A 14,359-nucleotide genomic window follows, 5' to 3' on the forward strand; every position below is an offset into this window, starting at 1 on the left:
CTGAGCTCCCTTCAGCCTCAGCCATCCTGGGATCCTGTGATTTGGAAGAGGCTGCAGAAACAGAGAAGAGAAGGCTCCAGGGACACCTCAGAGCCCCTTCCAGTGCCTAAAGGGGCTCCAGGAGAGCTGGAGAAGGACTGGGGACAAGGGATGGAGGGCCAGGACACAGGGAATGGCTTCCCAGTGCCAGAGGGCAGGGATAGATGGGATATTGGGAAGGAATCCTTCCCTGCCAGGGTGGGCAGGCCCTGGCACAGGGTGCCCAGAGCAGCTGTGGCTGCCCCTGGATCCCTGGAAGTGTCCAAGGCCAGGTTGGACTTTGGGGCTTGGAGCAGCCTGGAATAGTGGAAGGTGTCCCTGCCCATGGGGGTGGAACTGGATGAGCTTTGGAGTCCCTTCCATTCCAACCATTCTGTGATTCCATGAAATGCCCTCAGCAGCTCTTGGAGAGGGAATACAAGTTCTCTCAAGGTAGAGCTCTGCCTCTTAGCACTCTCCCTCTTGCAAGGGATTTTCTCCTGGAGGATTTGGGCCGTTGGAAAAAAGAATGGAGGACAAAACACAGACAGAGTTGCCTGAAACTCCTGGGACTTGAATAAATGCACAATAAGTGGCAAACACAGCAAGTTGGACAAATAAATGTGTCTGACATCATCAATGTATTGATCTGTTCCCCACACTCCTTAAAAAATTTAAGAGGAGAAAGCTGCAACCACGTCCTTTTAATGTGAGCATCACCGTTGCCATGGTGACCTTTCCCTGTGCAGGTCTTGCCTGGAGGCTGGAGGCAAAAGGGCTCCTTGGAGTTGATGTGCTCAGCTGAGACACTTTGGGGGTGCTTGGGTCTAATTAGCACTTTGCAATTTCATAGAGCACAACTGTGATCTGAGCAATTTCAAGCTGTAATTAGGCTGAGCTTTCCCTGAGATCATGTCTGGCTTTCCAGGGGTGGAACCAAAGCTCTTTCCCAATGAATTCCAACAACTTGCCCTAAAATACCTTTGGTGTTGTTCAATGGTACCTTGGAATCCAGTTTGGTAGCTGGGATTTATTGCCCTTGGAGAGTTCATTTGGAATTCTAATGCAAAATTCTTGTTTTCCTGAGTATCCACAGTAGCCTGGGCTCCCCTTGGTATTTTCCAGAGGAAAAAATCCCCAAGGGATCTGTAGGTATTGCCTCTGAATTCAGTCACAAAAGTGAAAGGAAAAATCCTTGATGCCTTCTTTTCCAAAGAGATTTTATTGCCTGTGGATCCAAACTGTTGAATCTGAAACTAATGAGAAGGAAAGAGGGAATTCAGGGAATTGTCTCCTTGCTGACCAAAATACGCCTTTTTTTCCCCTTCTAAATTATTCAAGGGCATTAAAGATCACTGTGGGAGGTTTCTTTTCCACTGCCTTTGTATTATTCCTTTAGGAGTTGGGGGGTGAGTGCTCCCACAGTACTGAGAAATGCTGAGTACACCCAAGATGCAGCTGCTGAATCTGGGGGTTTAAAGCCCAATTTGCCTCAGGAATCCATTATTTGAATATGAATTTATTTGGCTGTTGATAAATAACATCTTACTGCTCTTCCATTTTAGATCTGATTTCCTGTTCATTGGACTGAAATGAGGTTGTCAAGGTGCGAGCGCAGCATTTGAGGTGCTGTGAGAGATCTGCTTTTCCTTAGGAGTTTGTTCACTGGGCTAGGATAGAATGTGGTATGAGGCATTTCTTTGGCCTCCAGCTAAAATAATCCAGAGTTAGAACAAGAGACCAGAAAAAAGGGAGGGAAAAGAGAAGGAACAACCCCCGTCCTTAAGCAATATCCTTTAATACTGCACAGAACAGGAAACTCCACCAGAAGAAGGAATACTCCACATCCTCCCTCCACCCCTTTTAATTAAAATGGATTAAAATCTGGGGGGTTTAATCAGACTATTCTGTAGGGTGTCTTGTTTGAACTATTTCAGGACATTTTGGCATGAAGAGTAGTACAAATGTTGTTTTACCCAGAGCTGAATCCAGCACTTCCCAGAGAAGGAGGTGGGGAGATTCCTGTTGCAAGCGTGGAGCTGTTTTCTTAGGAGTTCAGGAGGAACATGTACATCTGGAAAACAAATAAATATTTCCATGGTGACCTCCCTGTGACTTCCAGAGAAAATCAGGGACTGTGTTCCCTAAAAACCCACCTGAGACCACTTGGGTTCAGATCTCTGTGGAGTTCCCAGCAGTTGGCATTTTCTATCCTGTTTTTTTTGGCTCTTCCACTAAAATTGTGGCTTTTTCTGGCCCATCACCATCTTGTGGATGTGTAATGGACAATTCTGCTACATGGGTGCTGGAACTGGGAAGTGGAGGGTTGGGATTTTGGGACCTCAGGCTCCAGGGGGCTGTTGTGAGCTTTAAAGGGAGTGATGCACTTCTCTATGTTATGAGAGGAGATGATCCCACATTTATATCTGGGAAAAAAAAGGGTTACATTTGCATTTGAAGGGGTTTTCTCTCAGATGAGATCCCATTGTGGGGTGGGAGGCACTGAACCCAGCAGCACAACGTATTTAATGAGGTATCACCAATCTCTTGGCACATTTAGGGCTTCAACAAAACTCACTTCAGAAAATCCAGACTTTTCAAAGAGCCTGGACAAGGAGAAGCACTTTCTGAGCTGCTTTGGCTGCATTTCCCCATGTTCAGTTAAAATTCTGGGTGAGATCTGTGCAACATCCAAGTCTTCAAAGCCCCATAATTCCAACAAATCTCTTTAACTACTGAACCAACTTGGGATGAGCTCAGCTTGCTGCAACAGCACAATATTGTGTTTGTGGTGCTGAGCTCTCACTGAAAAGTGATTTGCTTTTAAAAAGGGGGATGGGACAAATAAACCTGTGAGGTTTCTAACCCTCTATTTTTAATTTCAGGTCTCCTTCCCCTTCCAGAGGAAGTTGGAGATGCAATGGCTTTAATGTCTAGTTTAACTATCACTCAAAGCTCCCTTACTGTAAGAAAATCTAAAGCAGGGAGTGTGCAATTTTCTCCTGATGTGAAATGCTGTGAGTTCAGGTGCAGGGGCATCTGAGAGAAATTCCCAGCCCTGAAAACATGGACTTGAAAAGAAATCCAGCCTTTCTTTTCCATGCAATATTCCCTGCAGCTGTAGCTTCAAACCCAGGGGCACCACCAGAGCATGGCTTTTAAAAATCCCAAAGAAAAGGCTCTTGGTTTGGATTTTTGAAGGTGTCAGATGTGGAAGGCAGTGAGAGGAGCAGCTAAGTCAGGAGTTAAAGCCGCCTCAGAAGGATGGGCTGTAAGGACACCTGACCTAAGGAATACCTGGGTTATTATTCCCATCTGTTTGTCCTGGATCCATCCACAGATCCATCTTTCCACTCATTTGGTGTGTTTTGCAATTTAAAAAAAAACTTTGAGAGTAGAAGATGAGTCTGATGTTCTCCTCCTTGGTCTTCCTTGGGGCAGGGCAGCAAATCCTCATCTGGAGGTAAATCCTCTCTGAGCAGCCAGCATCAGTGGGTAGCACCAGAGCATCCATCCCTCCCTGGACTGGACTGGCATTAAGGTAGCTAATCCCAGGCAGGATTTATTGGTGGAAATATCCTGGAATAAATTTGGGATCTGAGTTTGTGAGCGAGCTCATAAATGGCAGTGATGTGACAGAGCTGAGAATGAGTTCAGGTTCTGTAATGCTTGTGATGGACAGGAAAACAGGCAAAGAGCTGGGCTGTTCCTCAGAATCGTTGTTCTTCCCAATGCCAGCTTTTCCTGAAAGGATCTTTGGGAAGTTCCCAAAGATGTGTTTGTGCATCATGAGGGGCATGGACGTGTGGAATGCAGAGGAAGGAGCACAGAGGCCTTTGCCATACATTCAGGACATTGTTATTCCCTGCTCTCACTGCCTGCTCTGCCTGAGGGGCATTTTGGGGCAAACACCCCCTTCCAGCTAATCCATGGAGTCCTGGGAGTGCTCAGATCCTGGAGTGGTCTGGAGAGCAGGTTTGGCCTTCCCCAACAAGGGTTGGGTTCATGCCCTGGTCATTTTTTCCTGCTGCAAAGGTTTGTCAAGGGATATCTCCCCCCAGAAGTCCTGACCCAATGGACTGATGGGCAGAGGCAATGCTGGATAAGAAGGGTTTGCACCTGGGGTGGGACCTCTGAGAGGATGAGTGACAACACACCACAAAGAAATAGGGATTTGCTCTCACTGCCTCCCAGTGCTTTCAGGCATTCCCAGACTCTGGATCCTGCTGGTTGTGTCAATGCCCTGTGGCTGTCCCTGCTCCCCTCTGTTCCCTGCCAGAGCTCCCTCAAACAGGGCACAGCTCAGCATCTCATGTGGACACAGCACAAGGTGCTTTTGTTTTCACTTTCACCTACTCCTAGATTCCCTGGTGCCCCAAATCCCTGAGAAAGACCTGATCCTGAGCTTTTTGGAGTCATTGGAGCCAGCAGGGAAGGGAAGCTGTGGCAGCCCTGCCACCATTTGCTGCATCTGCTCCTCCTTCCATCACTTTCAGTGATGAAGCCTCCTGGTGATGGAAATTCCAGCCATGTCCCTGCCACTTCCCATTATTCACCTTCACTCAAATTTGTGTTCTTCACATGGCACAAATCCAATCTAGGGAGCTTTAGGGACCAGACCCAGGGTGGGTCATTTCATCCCAGCTAAAATATGGACAGGCAGATGAAGAGTAAGAATAGTCACAGAACTGAAGATTTGGGTGAATTTTTTTGCTTTCTTTTATACATATTTTTTATAAGTGCCCCATCACCTGAAGCAGCATTTGATAAGAAATAAAGTGGCTGACCCATCTTGGAAGTGTTCAAGAAAGGGTTGGGAACAACCTGGTCTAGTGGAAGGTGGTTGGAACAACATGATCAAGAAGGTCCTTTCCAAGCCAAACTATTCCATGAGTCTCTAACCCCTTTAGAATCTTGCTGTATCTTAAAACCACAAGGGCTTTTAGTGGACACAGAAGTAAGGTTCAGTTTTGGGATGTATTTCCCTCCTCACCCCACCTGTGGATCTCAGGCTCATTTCACCTATGTCTCCCGGCAGGCTGGCTCTGATCATCACCATCCAGGTGCTGCAGCTCCACTTTTCCCAGTTTTTGCAGAGATTCTGTAATTTCCATCCTCAGAAATGCATTTCCTCAGTGATGGGTGAGATAGTGCCCAGGCTGACCTAAAAAACAAATGAAAGGCTGCTCGTTAAACAAGGCCAATGTCAGTCAGTGGGAAAGGCTCCCAAATTCTGGGTTTATCCCCCCAGACTGGTGGCATTTGCTCAGATCAGGATGGTTGGTTCCCATTTAGTTGCGATTCCTGGCTGGCTGGCAGCCTGCAGGTGGAGAGGAGCCAAGTTTTCTCTGGAGATGACAGTTTGCTAACAGATGTCTGATGTTTCCCAACACAGTTAGGATGGGAATCAGGAGCTACTCCGGCAAAGCTGAGCAGTTGGGTAATTGCAAACCTTTGCTCCTCACATTTTCTTGTTTATCAGCTGCCTGGGTAACATGATTATTTCATTATTTTTGTTGTTGCTCATAGTTCTAGGAGGCAAAGCTTGAAATATCTCTCAGAGTAATCATCATCCTAGGAGGCAGTGGCTCATTTAAATGCTGGGAAACCTCCAGCAGTGTGAGGAGCCACAGGATTTCCTCTCCCTGTGGGCACAGCATTGGCCAGATATTTGGGCTCCTGCACTGTCATTTCAAAGGATTGGGATATTGGAAGATGGAATTTCATCCTGAGCTCCCTGATTACTCTGGTGTCTTGTACATGGTGCCTGTCCCTGCCCAAGAGGCAAGGCAGCTCATCAGAAGCAGGTATTTTATTGGAGGCAAGGAAAGGAGTGGTGCTCCCAAGCCCCGCTCTTCCAGAGGAGGTTTCAGGGGGTTTCTGCCATTCAGATTCATAGGAAATCTTGGAGAAGAGTTTGGAGACTCTGCAGGATGCTCCTGCCTAACTCAGACCTGGACATCTCCTGTGCTGCTCTGAGGTCCAGACATTGATGATTTTCCAGACATTTTGACACGGGATGAGCAGCACAACCACCAAAACATCCAGGGGAAGGCTCTTTCTAAATTACAGCTAATTCCACTGGAGATAAACAAGCCCAGAAATCCCAGCGCAGGAAGTTCAGGCCTGTTCATGTCTGCACAGTTCCAGCGTGGCACTGAACGTGCCTGTGATGCCACTTGTGCCTCCAAGGCATCTTCCCAGCACTCCTCTCATCAATTGATTCAGGAATTTGAACTCTTCCAGAGGTCAGAAAAGCATTTGATTATTTGGAAGGTCTTCAAGCACTGGCATAAGGCTGGGATTTACAATTAAACTGCCTTTCTGATTAAGGAGGAATGACATGAGGCTGTGGCACCTCCAAAAGTGGAGAAAGGCACCCTGCCCTGGCACAGATGGATTTGTCCCACAAAGGGATGAGTTATTCCCACCTCATCCTGCACAAGTGGGGTCAAACTGTCCCTACTCTCATCCCACCTCTGTTCTATGGAACTTCTCCCCTGAACACATTGGCCAGAGAGGCTGTGGGCTCTCCTGCCTGGGGCTGTGCCAGAGCTGTGTGCACACAATGCTGTGCCCTGTGCTCTGGGATGGCCCTGCTGGAGCAGGGAGGTGGCACCAGCTGTGGTCCCTTCCAGCCTGAGCCATCCTGTGAGTATCCCAGACATTCCTGACTACTGCAGATTCTTTATCCTGATCCAGAACTGAACATTTTCCTACAGAAAAATATTAGTATATCAACTGTATTCCTTAGCACTGCCCTCCCAGTGCCTTGAAAGGGCCTCTTTTCTTTGGGAGGTGATAAAATCAAACATCACAGATGTTTTTTACCATCATTCTGTCAAGTGAGGAGCTCACACTGCAGAGCCTTGGGAGCTTCTGTTCAGGGAACAGCATGCTCAGCTTCAGGAATTTGGAAGGAATTCTAAACTTCATGATGAGGAGCATGAAGGATCATACCCCTGGTTCCTGATTTAGCTTGGGAATATTTGTATTTTCATCTCTTTATTGAAGATATTTATCCTCCAGCTTAGCAGGTTTGGAATGCATAACGAATTAATTTGTAGGAATTTGGTGTTTAAGTGGACTTGGACTTTTGTAGCTGGGAATAAAACAGAATTCCAGTGGGACTGTTGTTAGTGACCATGGGAAGGACTTGTTTGATTGATTTTACCTGTGTTTTAGTTTCACTGCAAATTTTTGGCTTTTCTTTTGGAGTTTGGAGGCTTGTTGCACTGTATTTAGAAAAAAATGTATCCATTTATGTATCCATGTATTCATCCAAAGGATTTCCAAAAGCAATCCCAATATTTTTCTAAGCAAAATAATACCGTTTTTTGACACATTCTAACTCAAATCCAGAAGATTCCAGCTTCCTTATCCAGGAAGGTGTCCCTGCCCATGGCAGGGAGGTTGGAATCTGATGGTCTTGAAGGTCCCTTCCAACCCAAATCGTTGTGTGACCCTGGCCCTGAAATTTTACATCTGTTTGTGTATTGACAGGAAATTTTGCACACTGGAATTTCATCTTCCTGGCAATTAGAAATCATTAAAGGAATTTAACTGCTCTGTACATTCATCATGGAAACGAGAGGCGCTCCCTGCTCTGTCACTGCTAAAATGATGGCTCTGCCGTGCTTTGGAAGGGGACATTTAAATCCTTTTTTAGAGCCAACTCAGCATTCACCTCGTGATGAGCGTGAAGGGATCAATGAGCAGCTGTGGCACACAAGGTTATCCCAAGTTCAGAGCAGGCTCTGTGCTGATTGGCTTCCAAAGTCGGATGCATCAGGAGCAAGGTCACAGACAGGATCTGGTGACAGCATAAAAAATAAAGCAGGGCTTAAGTAATTTGTTGACAGCACCCCCCGGGAGAGAATTGTGCTTTGCTGCCTCAGATTTGGGGCTTCATGATGTGACCTTTCATGTTGTTGGACTCCTATTTGTAGGTTTCCCTTTTCACTTGGAAAATGATGTAATTTTGCTCTCTCTCCCCCATTGGCACTGAGGTTTTAAATAGAGCAGAGGAGGTGGCTTGAAGGGAATCTGGCAGTAAATCACTTCATGCTGTTAATGAAATAATTGGGGTCGGAATGTCCCAACGCTGGCCAGGTGGCAGTGGGATGGTGGCTCATCTTCCCACTGCTGTTACCCTGCACCAGCAAAGCCTCCAGTGATTATGCCCTACTGTTAATTGCAAGCTATTCCAGCTAAAATGAAGCCCTGCACCCTCCAGCCAACTCTTTTCCTATAAAGTCACCCTCAGCCAAAGGTCGGACTCTCCGGCAGCCGAGTGTCACATTTGATGGAGGGGGCGGATCCTGCTCATCCATTTCCCCTCCAAGCCTTTCTAAAAATACCCTAAACCTTAACAAGGAACTATTTTGGAGGAATTATGGTCATGGATAGGCATGGGAAGCTGATTCTGGCAGGCTTGCATGGGTTGGAGTTGCATTTTCCTTACTCAGGGGCTTGGTGTTGTGGGGCAGTTTGCCATGGGATAAATGGAGACCATTGGGATTTTGGGACCTCCTGGCTTGGGATGGCTGCTCTGAGTGGGTTTGCAGGAGGAGAACAAGTGAAGATACCCTTATAGGAATGCTGATCTGTGACTGGAGTCATTCATTTCAGGCATTTGCAGCTTATCAGATCTGATTTCATAAAACCTGGCTGGGATTTCTCTCCAGGGACCTTTAGTGATCCTGCCACTTCCAATAAACATTTATAGAAACTGCTGCCAGCCTGTGGATATGAGAAACTCCTAGGAGAGACTTTTCCAAAAATCCTTAAAGACACCAAATTCTTTAAAGGCAAACCCCACCCAGGAGAAGATGGGTAGAACGTGCCCAGCTGTAGCCTTGGGAGCTGGATCGCGGTGCCAGGCATTGGCTTTGCACCCTCAGTAGGGATGTTTGCTATTCCCCCTTGGAAAACTGTGTCCTCCAGAGCCACGCTGGGGTCGGGAGCAGCAGAATGCTGAGCTAAAAGCCAGTTTTGAGAGCTGAGATGGAAGTGCAGCAGGTAAAGGCTGGCCCAGGCTCTCACAGCTCGGGGACGGCGGCTCACGCTGCTCAGGTTTGCACCTCTAAGAAATTTCCGTTTTTTCGCCTCAAAACCTCCAGATACGAAGCCGAAGCTGCCTTCTTTGCCAACCTGAAACTGTCGGATTTCAACATCATCGACACCCTGGGAGTCGGAGGGTTCGGGAGAGTGGAGCTGGTAGGTGACCTCTTCTTTGTGTGACATCCTAAAACAACTGCTGTGTTAAAGGCTTCATTTTCTTTGTTCTTACACCCCAATAGCCCTGAGAAAAATGATCTGCTGGGATTGTATAGTGAAGAAAACTGACTTATATTTCCTTTCCAGGCATAAGAAATGTACCAATAAATGTTTTGCAGTAGCCAAGGAGGATTTATGTCCTCGGCTGAGAGAGGAGCACACATCTCCTCTCTCTCTTAAGTGGTTTATGGCATTGATTTATGGCCTTTTAAAACACCCTGAAGAATTGGGTGAGTGCTGGGATTGGAAGAGCAACCTAAAATCTTATTTAACCAGCACCAGGATAACAGCAGAAAGCTTCTCTTACACATTTTTTTATTCAGGTCTAGAGCGCTTGCACCTGATTGTTCTCAAAGCAACACATCCCAGAGAGGGCCTGGTTTTGTGCAGAATTGTGGAGAAAGGACAAAATCCAAGCCTGCTTTTTTTTGCTCTGCTTGTCTTTGGAGCTTTGTGGTCTCCTTTAAAGCAGAGCCTGAGCAAGAGGCGACCTGTTTGTAACACCAAGGCAACGCAAAACCTTGGAGTAGGAAGAGGGAGTTGGGTTTCACCACGGAGGAGCTCCGGACACCGGACACTCCTGCACTATGTTAGGCACTCCTGCAAGCCCAGGCAGATGGGGAACAGAGTTACTGTTGCCACCACAAAACTTTGGGGAATCCTCCACTCTGTAACCCTGTGGGGGCCAAAGGTGGCTGGGAATTGGAAAACGGGAAAAAACGAGGTGGTTTTGGTGGTTATTGTGATGTAAAGAGTAAATTTGGTGTGTGAAACCCAACTTGCTCTTCCCTGTGGTTTATTCCTGACTTTTCCTGCATGGATGTGAAATCCTGTGGAGGAGAGAGTGTCTGTGGGAACACTGGTCCCTTCCAGGGGTTTAGGGTTTAATGTATGTTTATTTTGTTTATGAATATTTAAATTTATGAGTATTTTGAAGGAGTCAGCTGCTGAGGATGCTTTAGAGCAGGAGGTTGTGCTCAGCCTCTCTTTTGAAGTCCCTCTATCCTCTCCAGGCACCAGGGATTTGCCTCTTAAATTAACATCTGGCTTCTCCACCCACCAGTTTGAGGCTTGGTTTGTGCCTTGTGAAGGTTTTGGGTTCATTTTTAAGGGGTTTTGCCAACCCCAAGGTGTTCCTGGGGAGGTGTTCAGGTTTGTCCCCATGAGGGGTGGCTGCTGGGACCCTCACCGGTGGCCATGGCCAGGCCTCTGCCTGTGGCAGCTTTAAGGTGACAAAAACTCCACCCTGGTGATGTGTGACCCTGGCCCAGGAGGAAGAGCAGGAGGTGCTCTGCCCCTTCAAGGTGTCAGCTCAAGTAAAAATATTCTGTTCTCAGCAGATGCACCCACCTCAGAAGGCTCCAAGGAGCCCTGGAGCCACCTGGGGTGCAAAAAACATTCCCAGGGGTTTTCTTCAGGGGTGGGTGCCCCTCTCCTGAGCAGGAAAATGCTGGATGAGCTCATTTTTTGTAGCTCTTAACTGACACTGAACTGCACACAGATAAAACATATTTAAAAGTGTAGTTCAACACACCAGATTTTGTTGTTTTTTCTTTACCACAGAAGGAAATTCTGTTATAAAGCCAAGAAAATATTCCTTTTGTCAATACTGAGCCTGGAATTGCTGCCTCATGCTTCTGCCTTCACCATTAAAAATATGGTTTATTATTTGGGCTAAAATTGTAAAATATATCGAAGGAATTGGCTCTTTTATTGCCTGAATATGGAAGTGCAGCAATGTTCCTGGAAAACATTCACAGTTTTTGTGCTTTCCAGGAGTAAAATGGATCAAAAAAGTGAAGGACATGGCAAGGAAAAGAAATTTTATAGCTTTGGGCACGAAGCCTGGGAACATCACTGCTGGAGAGGGGAGCTGGTGGTGGCTGGGGGGAAACTGGAATGTTTGGGGCTGGAATTGGCCAAGAAGGAATTACAGAATAACATTCCCATTGGATGTGGTTTTCCAGACACCTCTGGGAATGCTGGTGCCTTGGAGAGGTCGCCCTTTCCATGCATCCATGCACAAGGATATGGTTTTTAGGTCAGACAGCCTAAAATATAAATTATTTTCAATTCCTCAGATATTACACATGGAAATCCCCTTTTGTCTTGCCTTCCCAGGCAGTTTTGTTTGCTGTATCTCAGGAAAAAATTCCAGAGCATTGGAATGAGTGTTGTTTGCTCAGTTTTTTGGTGGCTCCCTAGTGCCTCTTCCAACATCCTCATGGATGTTCCTCTTCATCCCAAATTGGGCTATGTAATCGACTTTTATCGAGGGTTTTTTTGAGAGATAAATCTTCCAGGGTTGGAGAAATGGCAGCAAATGGCAGGAGCAGACTTTCTGGGATGCATCCACTCCTTTTTCCAGCTCAGCCTCCCTGCTTTATCTCAGCTGAGCATCTTTTGGGGTGGGATCCAGGATTAACATTAAGAAAATAGGAATTTCAGGTGCCACTGGGATAGGGAATGTCACCTCATATGACAAGGATGGAGGGCAGGTGTCCCCAGCTCTCAGACACCATCTCTGCTGACCTTTATTGCTCTTGGCTTTATCCTTTAATTTCCTTTTCACTCAAGTCCTGTGCTCCTGAGTGTCTGTCCCAGGTCAGTTCTTCTGGGTTTAAAATCAAGATCATTTTTGACAGCTCTGAAATAAATACATTGGAGTAGCTAAACACCCAGGATTGGAGTAATTTTTCCATGGGATCGGTTCCTGTAGGTGATGGCTGATCACAGAGAGACTAAAAATGACTTCCTTGCCTTCTGCACTCCTTCTGGCTCCTTGGTGGCTCCAAAAATCAGAATTCCTTTGCAATATGGAGATTGCTAAAGACACAAATAAAAACATGCCCATCAAATGTTCCAGCCATGTTTTATGGGCTCTGTACAAAGCGGACACAACGGAATTTTTCAGCTTTATTTGTGTTTTAAGAGAAGTCTGGCCCCCGATTTTGAAGTGCAATTAAATCTCTTCCAGCCTCCAGCCTGTGTTGTAAACAAAGCCATTAGTGAATTAATTAGATAATGAGGAAAAACCCGCTGCAATTGTCTTCTGATAGCCTGACAGATGCAGAATCCAGATATTTATTGGTGAAAATTTCCAACTGTGTCCCATTTCCAATTCCAAAACAAGCTGCTTTTCCTTGCAAAGACTTTTATTAGAAAGATCATTTTTCTCTTGGAAATCTCCTAATTTTTGGGTTTAATTGTCAGGAATTGCCTCAAGCTGTGCCAGGGGAGGCTCAGCTTGGACACCAGGAGGAATTTCTCCATGGCAAGGGAGCTCAGGCCTTGGCAGGGGCTGCCCAGGGAGGTTTGGAGTCCCCATGCCTGGAGGTGTCCAGGGAAGGGCTGGACGTGGCACTCAGTGCTCTGGGCTGGGGACAAGGTGGGGATCAGACACAGCTTGGACTCCATGGGCTGGGAGGGATTTTCTAGCCTCAATGATCCATAAGGATTTTTAGGGGACTTTCCACATCTCCTTAAGGCCAGATTCGGCCTCTCTCCTGAGCTAAGTTTAGAGAGAAATGAGAATTTGCATACCCAAATTAGTTTCCTACTCTCTACCTCAAGCCCAACATTAATTTAGGGTCAGCTACAGAACACGCTGTGCTGGGTTAGGCTGGAAAAGAAGTCAAGATTTAAATAAACCCTACCTAAAATATGGCTCAGGGTGGTTGCTACTGCCCCTGGATCCCTGGAAGTGTCCAAGGGCAGACTGGACAGGGCTTGGAGCAGCCTGGGATAGTGGAAGGTGTCTCTGCCCATGGCAGGGGGTGGAATTTTGGAGCTTTAAGGTCCCTTCCAACCCAAACCATCCTGGGAATTTAGAAGAAGATGGAAAGAAAAATCATGGAGTAAAAATGAAGTCTACAAGATACATTGTAGGCTGAGTTTGTAAGGATGAATCCTTCAAAAATGTGGACAGCAGGGTGGAAACTGACAGTGACCTTGTTTTTTTTTTTAATAATCCAGATTCCACTGTTTGAGAAAGCACTAAATTTCCAATCCAAATTGGAACACTGTGGGACTCTATAGGAAAATAATTTTGCACAATTATACACAGAGAAGACACTGAAAAAGCAAATTTAACAAATTTTAATCAAACACTCAGCTGTGCTAAACCCCTTTAATTCCACATCCTGATCCCTGCACTGAAAACTGATTTTTGTTGCTTGACAACAAACACAGCCAAGTTTTTTATGAGTAAAGGGCAAATAAATATGTTAAAATATTTTAAAATTTCTGTCTTCCTATAAAACCCAGAGGTAAAACTGATTTTTCAGAAATGTCTGGAAGCAAAAGGCTAAAAAGCAGTGAGGAATGTCAAGGGTTTCATACATAAAAACATTCCAAGGAAAAGTAAATAGAGGAAGAAGGATTCTATGGCTAAGATATGTGGGAAATGGAAAAACACACTTCTGTGGGGTCTTGGAAATATCAAATGGAGCTAAACTCCAACAATCCCTTACATGATCCTGCTCTGCTTCCCAGTTTGGATTTGTCTGAAATATAAAGCCTATTTTTATGTTTAATTCCTGCCTCCAGCCGGAGCTGAAATCTCTGGCACAGCTCATATTCTGATCCAGCCTCTGCCCAGATTTGATGGGCTCCCAACACATCCCATCTTTCCAAACTTTGCCAAGACCCTTTCCATGAACAGACAAGCCCTAGGATGTGTTTCCATCTACAAAGGATGAGTTTAGTTTAAACAGGAATACAAAATCCAGGGAAAATTAAAACACGCCCCTGCAGTGGTCCGGCCCCACATGGCTGTGTGATATAAGTAAACATCCTGCACATGCTGGAGAAGGGAATATGCTGCAAATGTTGGGAAAGGATGGAAAAAAAAGGGTCAGAGCATCCCCAAGATTTTGCTGAGCTCAGAAGGAGTGACATTGTCAGATGAGTTTGGGATTTCCTTGGGTACATGATCTCAAATCCCTCACTGAAATCCCCAGGTCTTCCTCCCTTCATAGCAACCAAAAGGTCCATTCTTTCAAAAGCCAAAATATCCACAGAATCCCAGGATCAGTGAGGCTGGAAAATCCCTCCCAGCCCA

The 14,359-nt window shown here is 46.0% G+C and overlaps 1 protein-coding gene across 2 annotated transcripts in view; it reads left to right on the top strand.

Moving 5' to 3' along the window:
• The window catches only part of PRKG1 (protein kinase cGMP-dependent 1), a 369,556-nt gene that overhangs the window by 333,777 nt on the left and 21,420 nt on the right, over positions 1-14,359 (top strand). For both annotated transcript variants that reach the window (XM_015633750.3, XM_015633749.1), the window contains exon 10: positions 9,141-9,237. In XM_015633750.3, the coding sequence (XP_015489236.1) occupies positions 9,141-9,237 (97 nt within the window). The remainder of the gene's footprint in view (positions 1-9,140; positions 9,238-14,359) is intronic.

Source organism: Parus major, chromosome 6 (assembly GCF_001522545.3).
Source record: "Parus major isolate Abel chromosome 6, Parus_major1.1, whole genome shotgun sequence".
NCBI classification, from domain to species: domain Eukaryota; kingdom Metazoa; phylum Chordata; class Aves; order Passeriformes; family Paridae; genus Parus; species Parus major.